Below are 20498 nucleotides of genomic sequence, written 5' to 3' on the forward strand. Positions count from 1 at the left end.
TGCCATAGCTACTAAGATATGGTGCATTTCTGCTCTCTCGCAGCACTGGGGCACTGTGCACATGCACCATTACACCATGGTGCAAAGATATCCACGTTATAGGTAGAATTGTGCAGGAAGGGATACCGTCCTCCACATAAACAGTGCTTAGAGGCAGGATATCTTTTTTATGTGTGCTTTCATCACATGAAAGAAAGAAATATTGAGGAGAAATAAGGATGTTGCTCCTTTTTATGCCTCTCTCAGGTAGGTTTACCATGTTGGCATAATCCCAGGTTTCCTGATTTTAATCTTTAAATCTGAGATTGCATCAAATTCCATTGGTGGGTGTACGGGAACATATATGCTTCACCCATTGAATGCTTATCACTATAAAATGTAATGCAACACAGCATAAGCCACAGTGTTGGGTTAAATCTTTCTACGAAGTCTCACAAGGCTGGGCAAATCACCCCTTGCTTGACTTAGTAGGTCCCACTTAAGGAGTTGTATTGCAATACATCGACCTGTGTGACACAAGTACAAACCAAGTGGTTAGTAAATCTGGCCCCAAGTGATATGTAGATATTTAGAACATTCTAGAAATTTGTCATTGATTAGAGTATGACCACCTCTATCATTTTCTCCTACATATATAAAGTTGCCTTTTGTATCTATCCTGATCCCGTATATATGGCTTTAGAACTTTACTTTGTTTTTTCTTATTTGAAGAGGATTTGATGTGTGCATCTGCTAAAGCCCTGGCAGAATTAGCTCGGGGAAACAAAGAGATACAAGATGCCATTGCCAGACAAGATGTAATCAACCCCCTTATCAAGATGGTAAGTGGAAGGAACATCAACATCCAGGTGAAAGGTGCCATGACAATTGAGGCACTGGCAGATCACAATGCTGCGATACAAAAGATGTTGTTGGAACAAGAGGTGGCTGCACATGTTTCAAAGCTCTTGAAGGTAAGACATGGGTATTTATTTCAATGTTCAATTGAGAATGTGAATTATTGGCTTAAAAATGTAAGTGCAACAGGGATATTGCTGCTAACTGGTCCATGCTATCGGTAAAATGGTCAGCTACTCATTGTTTTTATTAATCTCTGTCCTATGCTTTTTAAACTATTTTTATTATATTTTTTTTAATGAAAACACAAAACACAGCTGTCCATCATTGATAATACAGTAGTAATACTTCAACCAGGACAGTAACTCTCCCACACCAAATATCTGCTTTTAGTCGACTTATGCACAGCTATCACCATGTTCCTGGGCTTGAAGGGTGCCCACATACTCCTGGTCCATCTGGAGAATCAGCCTCTGCATCCCCCTTATCCATATTTGCAGCACCAACCTGTGTGTCAGTCATAGGCGGGGGGGGGGGTCCCAGAGGCACCCTGCCATCTCCATCAAGTCCATATAACAGCCAGTCCTCCCACACATTTTGGTGCGGCATCCCCTGGATTCATATACTACTCATTCTATGCGGTGTGTCATGCCCATCACAAACATGTTTAGTGAACACCTGAGAGGTTCCCTACTTTGTTGCTATATGTCTCTTCGACAGCGTGAACCCTAATGTACAGAAAGGGAATTCCTTCCATGGTAGGTCAACATCACCTCAGATCCCCAGGATTAAATAGGACAGGCGCCTACATGATCGATGCGAGTTCCCCCATGATCTCTCGCCAGCATTCCTTTATGAGAGGACATCCCCAGGGTATATGAAAAAAGGTGCCATCATATTGTCACATCTCAGGCAATTGGTTGAAGTTGCCCTCCCTATTTGGAACAAGCGGCTGCGATCACAGTACACCACAGGTAACAATTTCCGTTGAATGAGTCTAAAGCTCCTTTTGATCACAATTTCTCGAGGGTGCATCAATGCCCTCTTCCTGTCCACGTCTTCCATCAGGCCCTCCTCTAGATCTCATCGGGCCCTCAGTCTTGTCATTATCTGGTCTATTATTATTAAGCATCCGATAAGTGAGTGAGACCACCTTCCCAGGTATCCCGTCTGTCAGTTTTCTTTTCCCAATAGGGTTAACCCCTCCAGAACATCCCAATTAATTAATTCTGTAAGGAGGGCATGTTGCAGTTGATGGTAGCGGAACTCATTTCAGAGGTCCAACTCATATTTTTCTTGTAAATCTGCACTGGACTTCACCCTCCTACACCAGTGAGATCTCCCAAAGTGGTAACAACAACGTCCCATTTTATGTACCCTACCAGTTTACAGACTTCCCTGAATTTGTCACCTTCCCAGATACTATATGTCCAACATCACACACCGCCTTGTCACAAGCCTCCATCGCAGTCCGGGACTTTTCCAAGTGCACTGAAATGTATGTTTTACCATATAAATAATATCAAAAAGTGTGTTGTTCCATCAGGGTCCTCTTTAGTTTCATTGCCAGGTCCTCTCTAGGGGCAAATACCCACTCATTAATTGTCTGTAGGTGGGCGGCCTAATAATATCCCCTAAGATCTGGGAGAGAAATACCCCCATTGTAGATGTTTCTCTGCAGTTTACATAAGGCTATTTAGGGGGACATCCCAGAGCAGTACTCCCAGTGCTCTGTCCACTTTATCAAAGAACTTTTTTGGTATCGGGTTAGGGGTATTCTGAAGGACATAAAGGAGCTTAGGCAAAGTAATAATTTTAAATAAAGTTGCCCTACCAGTAAGAAAAAGCAGCAAGCCCCGCCATCTGGCCACATCAGCCCTAGGTAGTTCTCCTGGAATCAGTCTTTACAAAGCAATATCTCTATGACCAGGTAGCAGGAACCTTCCACCACCACCGGTACCTTCGCTGTAAGCAGGAGGTTGACTCTCTTTATCCCAATAGGAACAAACCGGATTTGTCCTAATTAATTTTACATCCTGCATATCATTGGAACTTGCAGAAGATGCATAGGACAGTTGGCAGAGGGAGACTGCAACTGAGACAGATACATATATAAGAGTATAGACAACATAATAGTGATCTGGCCTGAGGATACAAAAACAGCCACACTGTTCATAACTTGGCTTAATGGCCAGGACAATAACCATAGAATTACACACTCAATTAGTAATGAATCCTTGAGATTTTTGGATGTAAGAATCTTCCCACTACAGAGGGTACTACAGACAGATACTTTCCACAAACCAACAGATAAGAATAATTTACTGAGGTTTGACAGTTTCCATTTCCGCCCATAAAGAGAAAATCCTCTATATGGGCAGTTTTTGCATCATCGCAAGAACCGTAGTAAGCTGCCAGACTTCAGAAGACAGGTGGAAGTCCTGACTGACAAACGCAGAGCTTGGAAGTATCTAGAACACATTATGCAAACCACAACGAAAAGGGACAGATATCAGAACAGACAGGGCCTCTTGGAGACTTCCATTAAACAGTCAGGAACCAAATCTCGTGTGTTTCACTACATGTCAAGTCAAGTCAAGTCATAACATTTATATAGCGCACTACATACCCAGAGGGTTTCAAGGCGCTTAGGAAGGGGAGGAGGATTATTTGTCAAATATCCACGTTTTAAGCTGCTTTCTGAACGCTATGTGATTCTGGGTGAGGCGAAGGTAATCGGGGAGAGAGTTCCATGTTTTGGCAGCCAGGTATGAGAAGGATCTGCCTCCCATGGTGGTCTTGTTGATGCGAGGTACAGTGGCGAAGGCTTGGCTGGAGGAGCGAAGTTGGCGGGAGGGGGTATAAAAGGACAGTCGAGAGTTGAGGCACTCTGGTCCGATGTCGTAGAGTGATTTGTGTGCGTGGGTAAGCAGTCTAAAAGTGATCCTCTTATTGACGGGTAGCCAGTGGAGGTCTTTAAGGTGACCAGAGATGTGTTCGTTGCGTGGGATGTCTAATATGAGCCTGGCTGAGGCGTTTTGGATTCGTTGTAGTTTCTTCTGGAGTTTTGCGGTAGTACCTGCGTAGAGGGTGTTTCCGTAGTCCAGTCGGCTCGTGACCAGAGCGTGGGTGACTGTTTTCCTTGTTTCGGAGGGGATCCAGCGAAATGTTTTTCTGAGCATGCGAAGAATGTTAAAGCAGGAAGAGGATACGGCGCTGACTTGTCTGTTCATAGAGAGTGAGGAATCCAGGATGACGCCTAGGTTCCGTGCGTGGTCTGTCGGGATGGGTGCTTTTCCGATGGCTTCCGGCCACCAAGAGTCGTCCCATGCAGAGGGGGATTTACCTAAGATGAGGACTTCTGTTTTGTCTGAGTTCAGTTTCAGACGGCTTTGTTTCATCCATTCAGCGACTTCTTTCATTCCCTCGTGTAGGTTAGTTTTGGCGGTGCTGGGGTCCTTGGTGAGGGATAGGATCAGTTGAGTGTCATCCGCGTAAGAGATGATGTTGAGGTTGTGTTGGCGGGCGATGGCCGCGAGGGGGCTCATGTATACGTTGAAGAGGGTGGGACTGAGTGAGGATCCTTGTGGTACGCCGCAGATGATTTCAGAGGCCTCGGACTTGAATGGTGGGAGGCGCACTCTCTGGGTTCTTCCGGTGAGGAACGAGGTGATCCATTCCAGTGCCTTTCCTTGGATTCCGATATTTCTGAGGCGTTGTAAAAGGGTGCTGTGGCAGACTGTGTCGAAGGCTGCAGAGAGGTCGAGGAGGATGAGGGCGACTGTGTCTCCATTGTCCAGTAGAGTTCGAATGTCGTCTGTTGCTGCGATGAGGGCGGTCTCAGTGCTGTGTTTGGCTCGGAAGCCAGATTGTGAGGGGTCGAGTGATTTGTTGGCTTCGAGGAAGGCGGCGAGCTGGATGTTGACAGCTTTCTCGATGACTTTGGCCGGGAATGGAAGAAGCGAGATGGGGCGGTAGTTTTTGAGTTCGGTGGGGTCTGCTGTTGGTTTTTTCAGAAGGGCGGTGAGTTCAGCGTGTTTCCAGTCTTCTGGGAAGGTAGCGGAGTTGAAGGAGCAGTTGATGACGTCTCGGAGGTGCGGAGCTATGACGGAGTCTGCTTTGTTAAAGATGTGGTGAGGGCATGGGTCTGTGGGGGAACCAGAGTGGATGGAGTTCATCAGGCGGATGGTGTCCTCAGTGGAGATTGGGTTCCAGGCGTTAAGGGTGTTAACGGGGGGAAGATGGTCAGCTGATGGTAGGGTGGGTTGGCTTCCGGGTTGGTTGTCAAAGCTATTGTGGATGTCAGCAATCTTGTTGTGGAAAAAAGAGGCTAGGGAATCGCAGAGGGTTTGAGAGGGGGTGATGTCGTTGGAGTTGGCCGAGGGGTTGGAAAATTCCTTGACGATGTTGAAAAGTTCCTTGCTGTTGTGGGCGTTGTTGTCAAGTCGATCTTTGAATGCTGTTTTCTTGGCTTTTCGGATCAGTTGGTGGTGAGTACGGATGGCGCTTTTGAAGGCGTCCTTGTTGCTGGTGGATGGGTCTTTTTTCCAGGTCTTCTCAAGGGAGCGGCACAGTTTCTTGGACTTCTTGAGGTCGTCATTGAACCATGAGGCCTTTTTGATGCCAGGTTTGTGTTGACGTTTTTTCAGTGGTGCTAAGTTGTCGGCGGTGTTGGATAACCAAAGGGTGAGGTTGGAGGCGGCTTCGTTGGCGTTTGAAGAGAGGGCTGGGGAGGTTTGAAGGAGCGATGTGGAGATCTGTTCTGAGGTGATTTTGTTCCAGTTTCTTTGTAGAGTTGGTTGGAGGTGGATGGTGGGTTTCGGCTTGTTGTAGGTGAAATGAACGCAGCTGTGGTCAGTCCAGAGGAGATCCGTAGTGTGGCTGAAGGAGACATGGTTGCTGGAGGTGAAGATGGGGTCTAGATTGTGACCTGCGATGTGGGTGGGGGAAGTGACCAGTTGTTTAAGTCCGAGGTTGGCGAGGTTGTCCAAGAGGGTGGCGGTGTTGCGGTCGTTGCTCTTTTCAAGGTGGAAGTTGAGGTCTCCCAGAAGGATGTAGTCTTTGGAGGGGAGCGCGTGTGGGGTGATGAAGTCCGTGATGTCTTCACTGAATTTTGCGCGGGGTCCTGGTGGTCTGTAGAGGAGAGTGCCTCGGAGTGTGGTCTTGGGGTCGATGTGGATCTGGAAGTGAAGGTGTTCGGAGTTGGCGAGGTTGGCGTCAGAGCTGGTTGAGATGCGGATAGTTTTCTTATGGACGATGGCGATTCCACCTCCTGTATGGTCAGTGCGGTCCTTGCGTGTGATCTTATAGTCATCAGGGATAGCGATGGCGATGTCAGGGGCGGAGGAAGCGTTCATCCATGTTTCCGTTAGGAAGGCGACGTCAGGAGAGATGGTGTCAAGTAGGTTCCAAAGGTCAATGGCGTGCCTGTGGACCGAGCGGGTGTTGAGAAGGATGCATTCTAGGTGGTTGGGGTCGGGAATCTGTGTTGTGGTCGTAGCGGAGATGTTGTCGGTGCCGCTAAATTCGCAGGAGGGGCAGGAGAACGGTCCATGGGTGCGACCAGGAGCGGCTTGGAAGCAGTTTGGGGCGCGACCGGGGTTAAGGGCTAGGAGGGTGGCGGCATCGTAGGTAACGCGGGGGGGCTGGGCAGCGCGAGGGGCAGGGGGTCTGGCGCTGGGCGCGGTCCAGGCGCGGACGGGCGTAGACGGGCTTACCTTTGGCGCACCTTCGGCGTGTACGTAGCGCGTGGACGCTGCGCGTGGGGGCATTGGCCATAAATGGAAGGTGGAGGGGGCGGAGCGTGGGAGGGTGAGCTGGGAGGCGTTAGCGAAGGGGGAGGGACGGGCTGCAGGCACAACAAAATGGAGGGTTTCTAAACAACAACACGGCGCTATGCGAGGGCAGAGTAGATGCACCAAAACAAATGCGGTCAGTTACAGCGTCGGCGCTATGCACACAGGTAGCAATTAATATTAAAAATCTCCAGGTGGGCAACAGTAGTAATAGCACAATACGCCTGAGATAGTGTCTGCACTAAACAGCTATCAGCTACGCAATGCGGAGCGCTACGCGGTGGAATGGGCGCTTTATCACGGGAGAGTAAAATGCTAGATGAAAGATAAGCCAGTGATTCAAATGAATCAAATAATCAGCGCTACGATACCGCAGTGGCGCTTGTAGGTCAGGAGGTGAGCAAGGAGCAACCGCTTCGCAGGGAGTTCAGCTGGTCACAGGGGCTTCTCAGCCGAGTGCTTCCAAGTGCTTCGTGGGTGGGAGGGTGAGCTGGGAGGCGTTAGCGAAGGGGGAGGGACGGGCTGCAGGCACAACAAAATGGAGGGTTTCTAAACAACAACACGGCGCTATGCGAGGGCAGAGTAGATGCACCAAAACAAATGCGGTCAGTTACAGCGTCGGCGCTATGCACACAGGTAGCAATTAATATTAAAAATCTCCAGGTGGGCAACAGTAGTAATAGCACAATACGCCTGAGATAGTGTCTGCACTAAACAGCTATCAGCTACGCAATGCGGAGCGCTACGCGGTGGAATGGGCGCTTTATCACGGGAGAGTAAAATGCTAGATGAAAGATAAGCCAGTGATTCAAATGAATCAAATAATCAGCGCTACGATACCGCAGTGGCGCTTGTAGGTCAGGAGGTGAGCAAGGAGCAACCGCTTCGCAGGGAGTTCAGCTGGTCATATAGTATTGCATCAGAGAGGGTGAAGAAGATCATTAAGAGAAACTTGTGCATTCTCAATACAGTTCCAAGAAACTGGGCGTATCCTCTATTCTCACTAAAAAGGGTGAGAACCCTTAGGGATACTTTGGTACGCACAAGGCTGAAGAGATCATAGAAAATGTAACCCACTATATCCAGACAGGTGTGCCTTCCGGTTGTGGTGGGGCATTTTCCTTGCGGACAGTGTAATATTTGTCATCTCACTTCCCCCATGAAGACAATTGATCTAGGCCTATCTACACCTTGGCATATCCTACAATTCACTAACTGTAATTCACAACAGGTAATGTATATGATTAAATGCCCTTGTGGGGACAAATGTATTGGGATGGCAAACCGTAAGGTAAAAACATGAACCTGTGAACACAGAAGCAATATACGCTGTAAGCAGACCACAACAAAGATGGCAGAACATTACATTTCTAAAGGACGCACAGCAGTAGATCTTAAATGGGCAGTGATCAAACAGGTAGTTGAGGATAGAAGATCTATCGATAATATGCTGTTCTAAAGATACCAGCGCTGGACATACAGATCTTCCACATATAAACAAGGTCTCAATAACGATATCCCATAGGGAAATATACTGTGGTACGTCTAGATCCCTGCTGTTCATGAGAGAATCCATTACAGAACCACACATACAGACTACCAGAGACAAACTGGGTGGGAGATCTGAATCAATATCATACCAGTTGATAATTGATACTGAGCATTTACTCTAGAAGGGCTAGTACCTAATTCAACATATTATAATATCACTCTTATGGGCTACTAAGGGCTAATCGGTTGGGACATCTTAATTTGCGATGTTCCCACTGAAAGCAGATGCCTAAAGTTAGGCGATAAAGAGGAGTAGCCTATAAGGGCAGTAACCCCTATAACAAGTTCAATTAGAAATGATTTTCAAAAGCAACGATAGGCTGCAATGCACGTCAACCAGTAGTGGTATTATCTGACTGGACTTGGAGGTTTTGTGCTTCCCTGCCAGCAGTCTCACTTTGAACCACAGCAATGGTAATAGGTTGTAATATGCTCTGACTAATTGTAGTGTAATCATTCGACAGGGTTTTTTTTCCCCCCTCTGTTAGTCTTGCATGGAGCCAGATGTTCGATTTTGTAACAAAAAGGCTCTGAAGTGAATGTATGACAATACTAAACCTGGCACGAGGGGCTATGACTACATTCCCCTCTTCCCCTGTACGACCTGTGAACCTGCGTAAAGTACTGCAAGGGGTTAAAGGAGCTGGGCAAACCATGTTGAAAAAGACTTCCTTTTCCTTACCAACACCAACTTAGCTGGGTGGGTTCCAATATTAATTGAGTCAAAAGGGCAGAAGCACCACTATATCAAGGCAGAATCGTTGCAGGCCTTGGACCACATTTCCCAATAGCCTTTGGGCTCGATAATTTGTTGCGCGAATTCGGAAGCAGCATGTAATGGTGCTGTCGACTAAATTTAATGGGTGTCAATTAACCACCATTCACAGATACTGGCTTGAAGCAAGCAGGCTTGGATGGCTTCTTTACTTAATAGCTCAGAGATGCTACTGCGCTTAGACAGTATTATTGCACTACGAGACCCGTGGTGGACACCATTGTACCACGGGCCTTGTACTATATTTACCAACATCCTTAGAAGGGGGCACCTATCACACACATGCTCCGGGGCCAGAGGGTGTCTCAAAGGCGTTCGTGTTTCTTGGTGACCGCACCTTTACAGGCATAAAAACAGAGATTACTCCAGTATTGGAACTTTCATAGATTCACATGCCTGAATCATTCCCCGTCGTCGAGACGGGAGTCTCCGGTATATAAAAAAGCAGTGCTTAGTAGTATAGCAAACTGAAAAGAGGCCTAGGCCCCTTTCCCTTTTGCAACCCATAGCCTTTGTTATGTAAAAAAGGCCCAAACTTTTCTCTGAACCAATCAGAGCTCCTCACCCTCTAGAACACTCCTGAGAGAACCTTCTGCCCCTCAGATTTTTCTACCGCACGTTGTGCTAGGGAGTCTCCTTTGAGCTCTGCTCAAACTCTTTACTTCTACAGTATTTTGACTTGAATTTGAGGTTTTTACATCAACCATGTCTGATAAAGAGAGAAAATGATTATTTAGAGCTTGTTCAACCTGCTCCAAGAAGAGGCTTTATACAGATGACCCTCACAAGGACTGCATCTACTGTCTCTACCCAGACCATAAGGCAGCAGATTGTAAGGTATGTCGTACCTTTTCAAATAAGACCTTGAGAGATCGTGAGGGAAGGCTACTGATCTGGCTTCAGAAAGTCAAAGCCAGGAAGGAAATCCTCTCAAGTGAGAGTGAGGAGGAATCTGTGGCGTCTAAGAGATCTCAGAAGAGAAGTAGATCTCCTCAGACACATTCCTCAGGGGAAAGTCCTGAGAAGGCCCTAAAAAAGACCACCCCAGGGTCTTCAGGGCGCAGTCCCTCAAAATCCCCTTCAGTCTCATCTAAGGGGAAGAAGGGATCTGCTTGTGAGGTGAAAGGAGCAAAATCCACCTCAGATCCACCACAGTCACCTCAGAAGATCAAGATAACCATCAAACGATCTTCTTCTGCGCCTTCGGAGGAGAAATCAACTCCGTCGACGGGACCGTCGACTAAAAAGGTGCCATCGACGACGACGAAAACACCTCTGTCGTCGACGAAGAAGGAGAAGGCTGGTGAGAAAACAGCGTCGACGATTTCACCGTCGACGACTTTATCGTCGACGATTTCACCGTCGACGAAAGCTTCGACGGCTGTGTCTACGGCAGCGTCGACGACGGCAGTGTCGACGACGGCAGCGTTGACGACGACTGTGCCGACGACGGTAGCGTCGACGAGGACGACAACGTCGACGAGGACAGCGTCGACGGTCACTACAACGTCACAGTAGCGTCGACGACAATGACTTGGTCGACGGTAGCGTCGACGACAATGACTTGGTCGACGACGGCGATGGGAATCTCGTCGACGGGCTCGTCGACGAGGGAAAAAACACCAGAAAAAAGGTTCGTGCCTTGGAGAAAACCTATAACACCCGAGGTTACATCTCCAAGCAAGGTCTCCCCATTGCTACCGTCTCACTTACTGGAGGAGGAAGATTCGGATGAAGATGATCAGTATGGTGTTGCCAGTAGCCCTTCACAGTTATAGGTCAAATGCCAGGAATACGATTCTGAGGAAGAATATGGGGGTTATCAGGAACAACCCCCAGAACAACACCGATATAGACAACAGCAACGAGAGGGGATGACCGGTGTACCATCCTCTTTGTTGAAGGATCTCCAAGGAATGTTGGAGGATTATAGGAAGAGATACCCAACTGCTCCAGTCACTCAACAGGCCATAGAGGCTACTCCACGTCCACGATCGGTTCCAGGAACTCCGATTCGTAGGAGGGAGATTGTGCCAGAACCTACTGTTAGGTCCCCACCACCGACAACACATCACGATACCTCGGATGAGGATCAGGAGGATGGTGAGATTGCGGACACAAATGCAGAATGGCATGACTACTTCGCCCCATCACCTGCAACTCCTCCGCAGAGACCAGTGGACTCTCCACCGGAGGACATTGGTGGATTTCATAGTTTAATGGGGAGAGCCACTAAGAGGTTTGCACTGACCATGACGGAAGAGAAAACGGAATGTTTTCTATATGACTTTAAAGACTCGTATCGGAGATCTGTACGATCTTTACCTATAGTGTCTCACATCTGGAAAGAAGGATTGAAGGTCATGGAGACGCCAGCGACGGTAACACCGGTTCTGGCCAGACGGGATAAAAAATATAAAGCACCAGTAGATGCTCCATCTTGCCTTTTGGGTCATCCCAAACCGGATTCCGTTATCACGCAGGCGGCACAACAGAAATCCAGGAACCCATCTGCTCCGATTGCAACACCTCCAGACAAGGAGGGCAGAAGGTTGGATAACACAGGGAAGCGTTTCTCATTAATGCCTGCTCTGCTTGTAAGAGCGATTCAGAAAAGGGGGTGGTGATGAACAGAGTGCCTGAATTAAGCAGACCACTCTTACCCAGTCCAAAGATCAGGGCTTGATCCATCACCGTTTTTTAGCTCACTGCACCATCCCAGCTCAGAACTTGGCTATATGCAAATTAGTCTGTTCCTGTCCCAGTGCATGATGGGAACAGGGCAAACCAAACTACCAAGCCAATTCTTATACTGGGAAGGAAACAAGCTTCCGGGGACCGGTTTCTGCCATTTCAGGCATCGTCGGCCCGGCTTGCTTGAATCCTGATGGTGCAATGAGCAAGGGACTCACATCTGAGTATACCCTTCCACGCTTATGGTGGACAAAATGATTCAGAAAGGGGGTGGTGATGAACAGAGTGCCTGAATTAAGCAGACCACTCTTACCCAGTCCAAAGATCAGGGCTTGATCCATCACCGTTTTTTAGCTCACTGCACCATCCCAGCTCAGAACTTGGCTATATGCAAATTAGTCTGTTCCTGTCCCAGTGCATGATGGGAACAGGGCAAACCAAACTACCAAGCCAATTCTTATACTGGGAAGGAAACAAGCTTCCGGGGACCGGTTTCTGCCATTTCAGGCATCGTCGGCCCGGCTTGCTTGAATCCTGATGGTGCAATGAGCAAGGGACTCACATCTGAGTATACCCTTCCACGCTTATGGTGGACAAAATGATTCAGAAAAGGGGGTGGTGATGAACAGAGTGCCTGAATTAAGCAGACCACTCTTACCCAGTCCAAAGATCAGGGCTTGATCCATCACCGTTTTTTAGCTCACTGCACCATCCCAGCTCAGAACTTGGCTATATGCAAATTAGTCTGTTCCTGTCCCAGTGCATGATGGGAACAGGGCAAACCAAACTACCAAGCCAATTCTTATACTGGGAAGGAAACAAGCTTCCGGGGACCGGTTTCTGCCATTTCAGGCATCGTCGGCCCGGCTTGCTTGAATCCTGATGGTGCAATGAGCAAGGGACTCACATCTGAGTATACCCTTCCACGCTTATGGTGGACAAAATGATTCAGAAAAGGGGGTGGTGATGAACAGAGTGCCTGAATTAAGCAGACCACTCTTACCCAGTCCAAAGATCAGGGCTTGATCCATCACCGTTTTTTAGCTCACTGCACCATCCCAGCTCAGAACTTGGCTATATGCAAATTAGTCTGTTCCTGTCCCAGTGCATGATGGGAACAGGGCAAACCAAACTACCAAGCCAATTCTTATACTGGGAAGGAAACAAGCTTCCGGGGACCGGTTTCTGCCATTTCAGGCATCGTCGGCCCGGCTTGCTTGAATCCTGATGGTGCCTCTGTTCATCACCACCCCCTTTTCTGAATCGTTTTTGGCCACTATAGGTGTGGCAGGGTATACTCAGACATGAGTCCCTTGCTCACTGCTCCATCAGGATTCAAGCAAGCCGGGCCGACGAGGCTGAAATGCCAGAAACCGGTCCCCGGTAGCTTGTCTCCTTTCTGGTGAAGAATTGGCTTGGTAGTTTTGTATGCCCTGTTCCCATGATGCACTGGGCCAGGGACAGACTAATTTGCATATAGCCAGGTTCTGAGCTGGGATGGGGCAGTGAGCTAAATAACGGTGATGGATCAAGCCCTGATCTTTGGACTGGGTAAGAGTGGTCTGCTTAATTCAGACACTCTGTTCATCACCACCCCCTTTTCTGAATCGTTTTTGGCCACTATAGGTGTGGCAGGGTATACTCAGACATGAGTCCCTTGCTCACTGCTCCATCAGGATTCAAGCAAGCCGGGCCGACGAGGCTGAAATGCCAGAAACCGGTCCCCGGTAGCTTGTCTCCTTTCTGGTGAAGAATTGGCTTGGTAGTTTGGTATTCCCTGTTCCCATGATGCACTGGGCCAGGGACAGACTAATTTGCATATAGCCAGGTTCTGAGCTGGGATGGGGCAGTGAGCTAAATAACGGTGATGGATCAAGCCCTGATCTTTGGACTGGGTAAGAGTGGTCTGCTTAATTCAGACACTCTGTTCATCACCACCCCCTTTTCTGAACTGCTTGTAAGAGCAGCTAATGCCCTTGCAATATTGGGGAGGTATGACAGGCAGATGTGGTGCGACCTGTCTCCATACGTTAACCTGGTGCCAGATCCAGAGAAGCAGGAGGCGAAGAAAATTCTCATGGAAGGGGAGAGGACTTCGGCTGAAGTCATAGACTGCGCTATGGATATAGCGACCACGGCATTTAGATCCCTGGGGGAACTGCTGTCCTGCGCAGGCAGGGTTGGCTGCGAGCAACAGCATTTAGGCCGGAGGTACAAAACAAGATCTTAGACCTCCCTTTCAATGGAGAAGAATTATTTGGAAAGCATATCGATGATATGCTGGAAAGTATCAAGAAGGATACTGATACGGCAAAGGCTCTGGGAACACTGCAGTACAGAAAAACCCCTTTTCGTGGCTCCAGGGGTAGAGGTCAATCCTCGTATAGAGGAGGATACCAACAAGGGAGATATTCATCTTCTTATCAGTCCTCATCGCAGCCTTACCATCAACAATATAACTAGCGTCAGTCAGGAGGATACACAAAATCAACTCCAAGAGGACGTGGTGGCCGAAGAAAGGATAACACCCGCCGGCAATGACAACCTCCATCTTCCGGCTCTGTCATATGTTCCCCTGGGTGGAAAGATTGCTCACTATCTTCAGAATTGGCGGAACATAACAACGGACCAATGGGTCCTCAAAATAGTACAATTCGGTCACACCCTAGAATTTCTTCAGACGCCCCCTTGTACGCCACCGATGCACCAAAGAGCCAATCATCTGCATCAACTCTGGCAGGAGATTCGGACAATGCTCCGAAAGGGAGCAATAGAACCGGTACCGAAATCCCAGGAAAACAAGGGGTTTTACTCCCGGTTTTTTCTTATCAAGAAGAACAAACTCCAAAGGCGCCCCATTTTGGATCTCAGATCCTTAAACACCTATCTCAAGAAACAATCTATCAGGATGGTATCCCTACAGGACATCCTTCCGTTATTAAACCCAGGAGATCATATGACCACATTGGACCTACAGGACGCGTATTTTCACGTGCCAATACATCCTGTACATAGGCAGTACCTTCGGTTCTGGGTAGCCGGAAGACATTACCAGTTCAGGGTGCTGCCATTCGGCTTGAAGTCAGCGCCAAGAGTGTTCACGAAATGCCTGGCTCCAGTGGCGGCTGTGTTGAAGAAGCGAAGACATCAAATATTTCCGTACCTCGATGACTGGTTAGTCAAGGCACCATCGAAGACACAAGCCAGAACGTCGACGCAAGCTTGCATAGACTTATTCGCCAATTTAGGATTGACTCTAAATGAGGGAAAGTCAAACCTCCACCCAGCAAGAGTGATTACATTTCTGGGGGCAATATTGGACACGGAATGCAACAAAGCGTTTCCCTCAGAGGAAAGACAACTGAGGATTGTGTCCCTCTTCCAAGACTTGGGAAAAAGAAAGTCTCTTTCAGTCCGCAGGTACAAATCCTTACTGGGCACAATGTCCTCTTGTATTCCACTGGTACCTTGCTGCAGGCTAAGGATGAGACCATGGCAAGAACCGATCGATCTCCAATGTCGTCAGGCGGAGGGATCCTTCGAAGATACAATACAGGTGACACCAGTCATGCTGCAGGCAGCAAAGTGGTGGACGCAAAAGGCAAGTGTGTCTCAAGGACTGACGTTTCTAGCAAGAGCAGCTCCGCTAGTGGTGACGACGGATGCGTCGTTAGAAGGATGGGGAGCTTTCCTTCTGCGGCCGTTGGAAGGCAGAGGAGCAGCAATTACATATAAATCTGCTGGAACTCAGGGCGATTCGCTTGGCATTACTGGCTTTTCTGCCGAGGATAAAGGGTGCGCCGGTGTTGATAAGAACAGACAACACCACGGCGATGCATTATGTAAACAAGCAAGGGGGAACAAGATCTCTCTCCCTGTCTCAGGAAGTCCAAGAAATATGGGAATGGGCTATTCAGCAGGGAATATCACTGACAGCAGAACACCTCCCGGGGGATCAAAACGTCAAGGCGGATACTCTCAGCTGGCTAAAATCGTCCTGCCATGAATGAGAGCTAGACCAGGAGATCCTGGACAGCATCTTTCGAAGATGGGGAACACCGATGGTGGACCTCTTCGCTACGAAGGAAAACAGAAAATGCCAGTACTTCGCAAGCTGGCTTCCCCAGAGGGGATCTTGGGGGAATGCGTTTTCCATGGCATGGTCCGGCATCTTTGCCTACGGTTTTCCTCCAATTCCTCTTCTCCCCCGCGTACTGGTGAAGATCAAGAAAGAGCCGTGCAGGCTGATCCTAATTGCCCCGTGGTGGCCTAGACAGCACTGGTTCATGGAACTGCTGCTACTGTCGGAGGACAGTTCGGTTGCGCCTGATTCCATCGCTTCTGACAGTGTCCAAGGGGCAGGTGCGCCATCCGGACCCGAAATCCTTGCGATTAGCAGCCTTTCTCCTGAACACTGTGAGTTTAGCCATCTGAACATCTCACACGAATGTAGGCACATCCTATCCAAGGCCAGAGCGGAGAGTACCAACAAAACCTACAGGATGAAATGGAAGAGTTTTTGTCTGTGGTGTAAGAGAAATGATGTTCACCCTCTTACTGCTGCACCTCATCAAATTATACCTTACATTCTGCTGTTAGCAAAGTCAGGATTAGCGCACGCCTCCATCAAGGTGCATTTGGCTGCGATATCCCGCTACAGGAGGTCATCGTTAGGCCCATTTTTATGGTCCTCAAGGATTATCAAACAATTCATGAAAGGGATATTCAGAGTCTTTCCACCAGTAAAGCCTCCACCTCCTTCATGGAATCTGAATATTGTACTCTCTCAATTGATGAAGCCACCATTTGAACCGATACACAGGGCAGACCTGAAGTTCTTGTCCTGGAAGGTGGCTCTTCTCATTGCATTGACTTCTACGAGAAGAGTAGGTGAACTACAAGCGCTCACGATTCAGGAGCCTTTCTTGCAATTTCAAGAGGATAAAATGATTCTCAGGATAAACCCGAAGTTCATTCCGAAGGTGCCAACTGATTTTCATTTGAACGAACCATTGGTGCTGAAGCGTTTCTTTCCTCATCCATCAACAGCGGCAGAAAGAGTATTGCACTCGCTGGACGTTCAGAGATGTATGAAATTTTACTTGAAAGAAACTAAGGCGTTTCGCAAATCTTCCGTTATTTGTCGCCTTCAGCGCACCCAGAAAAGGTTTCCCGCTGTCAAAGAGGGGAATTGCCAGATGGATTTCCAGTGCAATTGTCTACTGTCATCAAGCTGCTGGAAAGCCTTTGAATGCACGAGTCCGTGCCCATTCCACGAGGGCAGTGGCCACATCCACTGCCTTGTTTGGAGGAGTGCCAATCCAGGACATCTGCAGAGCCGCAACCTGGGCATCTACGCACACCTTCACCAGGCACTACTGCTTGGAGGAGGCCGCAGAATCGGATGTGGCGGTGGGAGAGGCGGTACTGCGGAATATCATCCAGTAACGGTGAGCCTTTCTTGCATCCCTCCTTCCATAATTTCTTGTGTTTACAAAGTCACATTTTATATAAGTATGTATATATGTATATGTGATTATGCTTCATTCTCTAATGGTATTGCATGATTATGTAATGTATCAGGAAAATGTGCTTTGTTTTTTCACTGCTCGCTGTTCTGATTCAGGCATGTGAATCTATGAAAGTTCCAATACTGGAGTAAGAAAACAAGTTACTTACCTGTAACTTTAGTTCTCCAGTATTGGAATCTTTCATAGATTCACATGCACCCACCCTCCTCCCCTGAGAGGCTCACCTCGGATTTAGCACAAGAAGTGTGTTATATGCACCAGTGCGCGAAAAATCTGAGGGGCAGAAGGTTCTCTCAGGAGTGTTCTAAAGGGTGAGGAGCTCTGATTGGTTCAGAGAAAAGTTTGGGCCTTTTTTACATAACAAAGGCTATGGGTTGCAAAAGGGAAAGGGGCCTAGGCCTCTTTTCAGTTTGCTATACTACTAAGCACTGCTTTTTTATATACCGGAGACTCCCGTCTCGACGACGGGGAATGATTCAGGCATGTGAATCTATGAAAGATTCCAATACTGGAGAACTAAAGTTACAGGTAAGTAACTTGTTTTCTTCCTCCCTCTGCCAGCAACATGTAGGGTTCGGAGGACAGAATCTAGGTACCCTGCAGGGCGTGGACTCGATGAAGTAAGTCTCGGGGTGACATCTCATGTTGGGAAGCTCTTTACTTCCACAAACGATAGAATAGCATTAAAATGTGTGCAGACTATTTTGCAATGTGTGACTACAGAGCCTGCCCCTCTCACAAGACCTAAGGAGCCTTCATTACTAACTGGGCTGTGTCAGTTTAGATACGTATTTCACTTGCATGCAAATGTGTGTACACCTCACAAAGGAACACTGATGAGTAAGGTACTATCAGTTCCAGGATGCATCACATCGTACAGGTTGGTAACCTTGCTCATAAACCGATTAATCCACAGTCCATTTTTTGTTACAAATTTAAAAGAGTTTATTGTTCTTTTGTTGATATGTTCAAACCAAGGTGATTTCAATTTTCAAATGCATGTATAATGCCCAACGGCCTTTAAATACAGCATGTAAAATCCCTTGCTCCATGAAATATGATTTAACCCAATGCATTTCAAGCCGTTCTGGCCCTTCCTCAGGGGTTCATATCTGTAAAGTTGAAATCAAATATATTACCATTTATATTTTGAACCCATGTTCACATGTCAATATAAATTGTCTAGCAGTTTTTAATAGCCCATTGCATACCCTGTTATACCTCGCCATAGCCAGCGTTTTCCCTCTATGTGCAAAAAGTGCAGTCTACATGACCCACTGGAGTGGTTTCATAAGTTATGCCCTCTATACTTCTAACTTTTCAATAACAGTCTTTACTACCGACATACGGCAGATGAACAAACGGTATAATGACGTACCTTTCCTGACTCACCAACTGCGAACATAACGCTCTGAATCCTCTCTCCCGATTCCAGTTCTAGTCCTTCTCTAGTTTCGTCTCTTGTTTTTAACACCTAAATCCCGCCCACATTATTCACCTGGGGCCAGATGTAGGTGGCCAATTACCGGTCGGTAACGGCCGAATTCGGCCGTTACCGACCGGTAATTGGATTTTGAGATGTAGGAGCATGCTTTACAGAATCGGTATTTTACCGAATCTGTATTTACAGATTCGGTAAAATTACCGAATCGGTAAATACAGACTCGGTAAAAACACCGAGTCTGTAAAAGCATATGTAGGTAGCACATCTTTGAGTGCCGCAGGCCTTTCAGATTCGGTATTTTAACACCCAATCCAATTGGGTGTTAAAATACCGAATTCAGGTGTGCATGCACATGTGTGCATGCACACCTAGCCATGTGACAGACAGACATGCCCTTAGGGCATGTCTGTGTGCCACATGGCGCACATGCCTATTTTTGGGGTGCCAGAGGGTGTCAAAGTGACACCCCCTGCACCCTTGCAAAATTCGGTATTTACCGATTCTGTAATTACAGAATCGGTATTGCCCATTGATTCCTATGGGCTTCAAGGCCCATAGGAATCAATGGGCAATACCGATTCGGTTTTTACAGATTCTGTAAATACCGAATCTTAACGATTCGGTATTTACAGAATCTGTAATACCTACATCTCCCCCCTTCATATTTACCGACTCTTAAATACCGAATCGGTAAAATTCGGTATTTAAGAGTCGGTAAATATGAATTACCTACATCTGGCCCCTGGTTGTTAACTGCGTATTTTCTAACCGGGTTGAAACCTACCCATCTACCACGTATTCTTGGCCCCATTGTATCCCTTCTAACTCGGGTCATGCCGTGATCCAACCACCTTCAGTGCCATTCTTTGCCCCGCCCTACCCTTGGATGTTTAATCGCTACGCTGTTAACACAATGACTGTTATTCGACACAAACTAGTGAATATGCAAAACATTTAAACAGAATCAAACAAGTGAAACATTACAAGGTGTCATAATGTCCAAAGTTACAATATATAAATTTCAAATTGGTATGTAGTTCATGTTCATGCGTTTACGTGGTTCTTCGAAATTCCACACTTTTTACGGGTGCGAGTCTAGTAGGATGACAGTTCAGACGAATAAGTTGAGATGGAGACTCGCACACCTATTTAAACAAGTTCATCTTAATTAATTCACTTATGGAGCTATCCTGGGGAACGCTTTCATCCACAAAGCGCCGAGCATATAAATCAAAACGGAACACTGATGAGTAAGGTACTATCAGTTCCAGGATGCATCACATCGTACAGGTTGGTAACCTTGCTCATAAACCGATTAATCCACAGTCCATTTTTTGTTCCAAATTTAAAACAGTTTATTGTTCTTTTGTTGATATGTTCAAACCAAGGTGATTTCAATTTTCAAATGCATGTATAATGCCCAACGGCCTTTAAATACAGCATGTAAAATCCCTTGCTCCATGAAATATGATTTAACCCAATGCATTTCAAGCCGTTCTGGCCCTTCCTCAGGGGTTCATATCTGTAAAGTTGAAATCAAATATATTACCATTTATATTTTGAACCCATGTTCACATGTCAATATAAATTGTCTAGCAGTTTTTAATAGCCCATTGCATACCCTGTTATACCTCGCCATAGCCAGCGTTTTCCCTCTATGTGCAAAAAGTGCAGTCTACATGACCCACTGGAGTGGTTTCATAAGTTATGCCCTCTATACTTCTAACTTTTCAATAACAGTCTTTACTACCGACATACGGCCGATGAACAAACGGTATAATGACGTACCTTTCCTGACTCATCAACTGCGAACATAACGCTCTGAATCCTCTCTCCCGATTCCAGTTCTAGTCCTTCTCTAGTTTCGTCTC

The 20498-nt window shown here is 47.2% G+C and overlaps 1 protein-coding gene across 4 annotated transcripts in view; it reads left to right on the forward strand.

The window, feature by feature from the left end:
- ANKAR (ankyrin and armadillo repeat containing) overlaps positions 1 to 20498 on the forward strand; it is a 1199016-nt gene that overhangs the window by 902336 nt on the left and 276182 nt on the right. For all 4 annotated transcript variants that reach the window (XM_078680368.1, XM_078680367.1, XM_078680369.1 and 1 more), the window contains one exon: positions 712 to 953. In XM_078680368.1, coding sequence (XP_078536494.1) covers positions 712 to 953 — 242 coding nt within the window. The remainder of the gene's footprint in view (positions 1 to 711; positions 954 to 20498) is intronic.

The sequence above is a fragment of the Lissotriton helveticus genome, chromosome 3_1 (genome assembly GCF_964261635.1).
Source record: "Lissotriton helveticus chromosome 3_1, aLisHel1.1, whole genome shotgun sequence".
Taxonomy (NCBI): domain Eukaryota; kingdom Metazoa; phylum Chordata; class Amphibia; order Caudata; family Salamandridae; genus Lissotriton; species Lissotriton helveticus.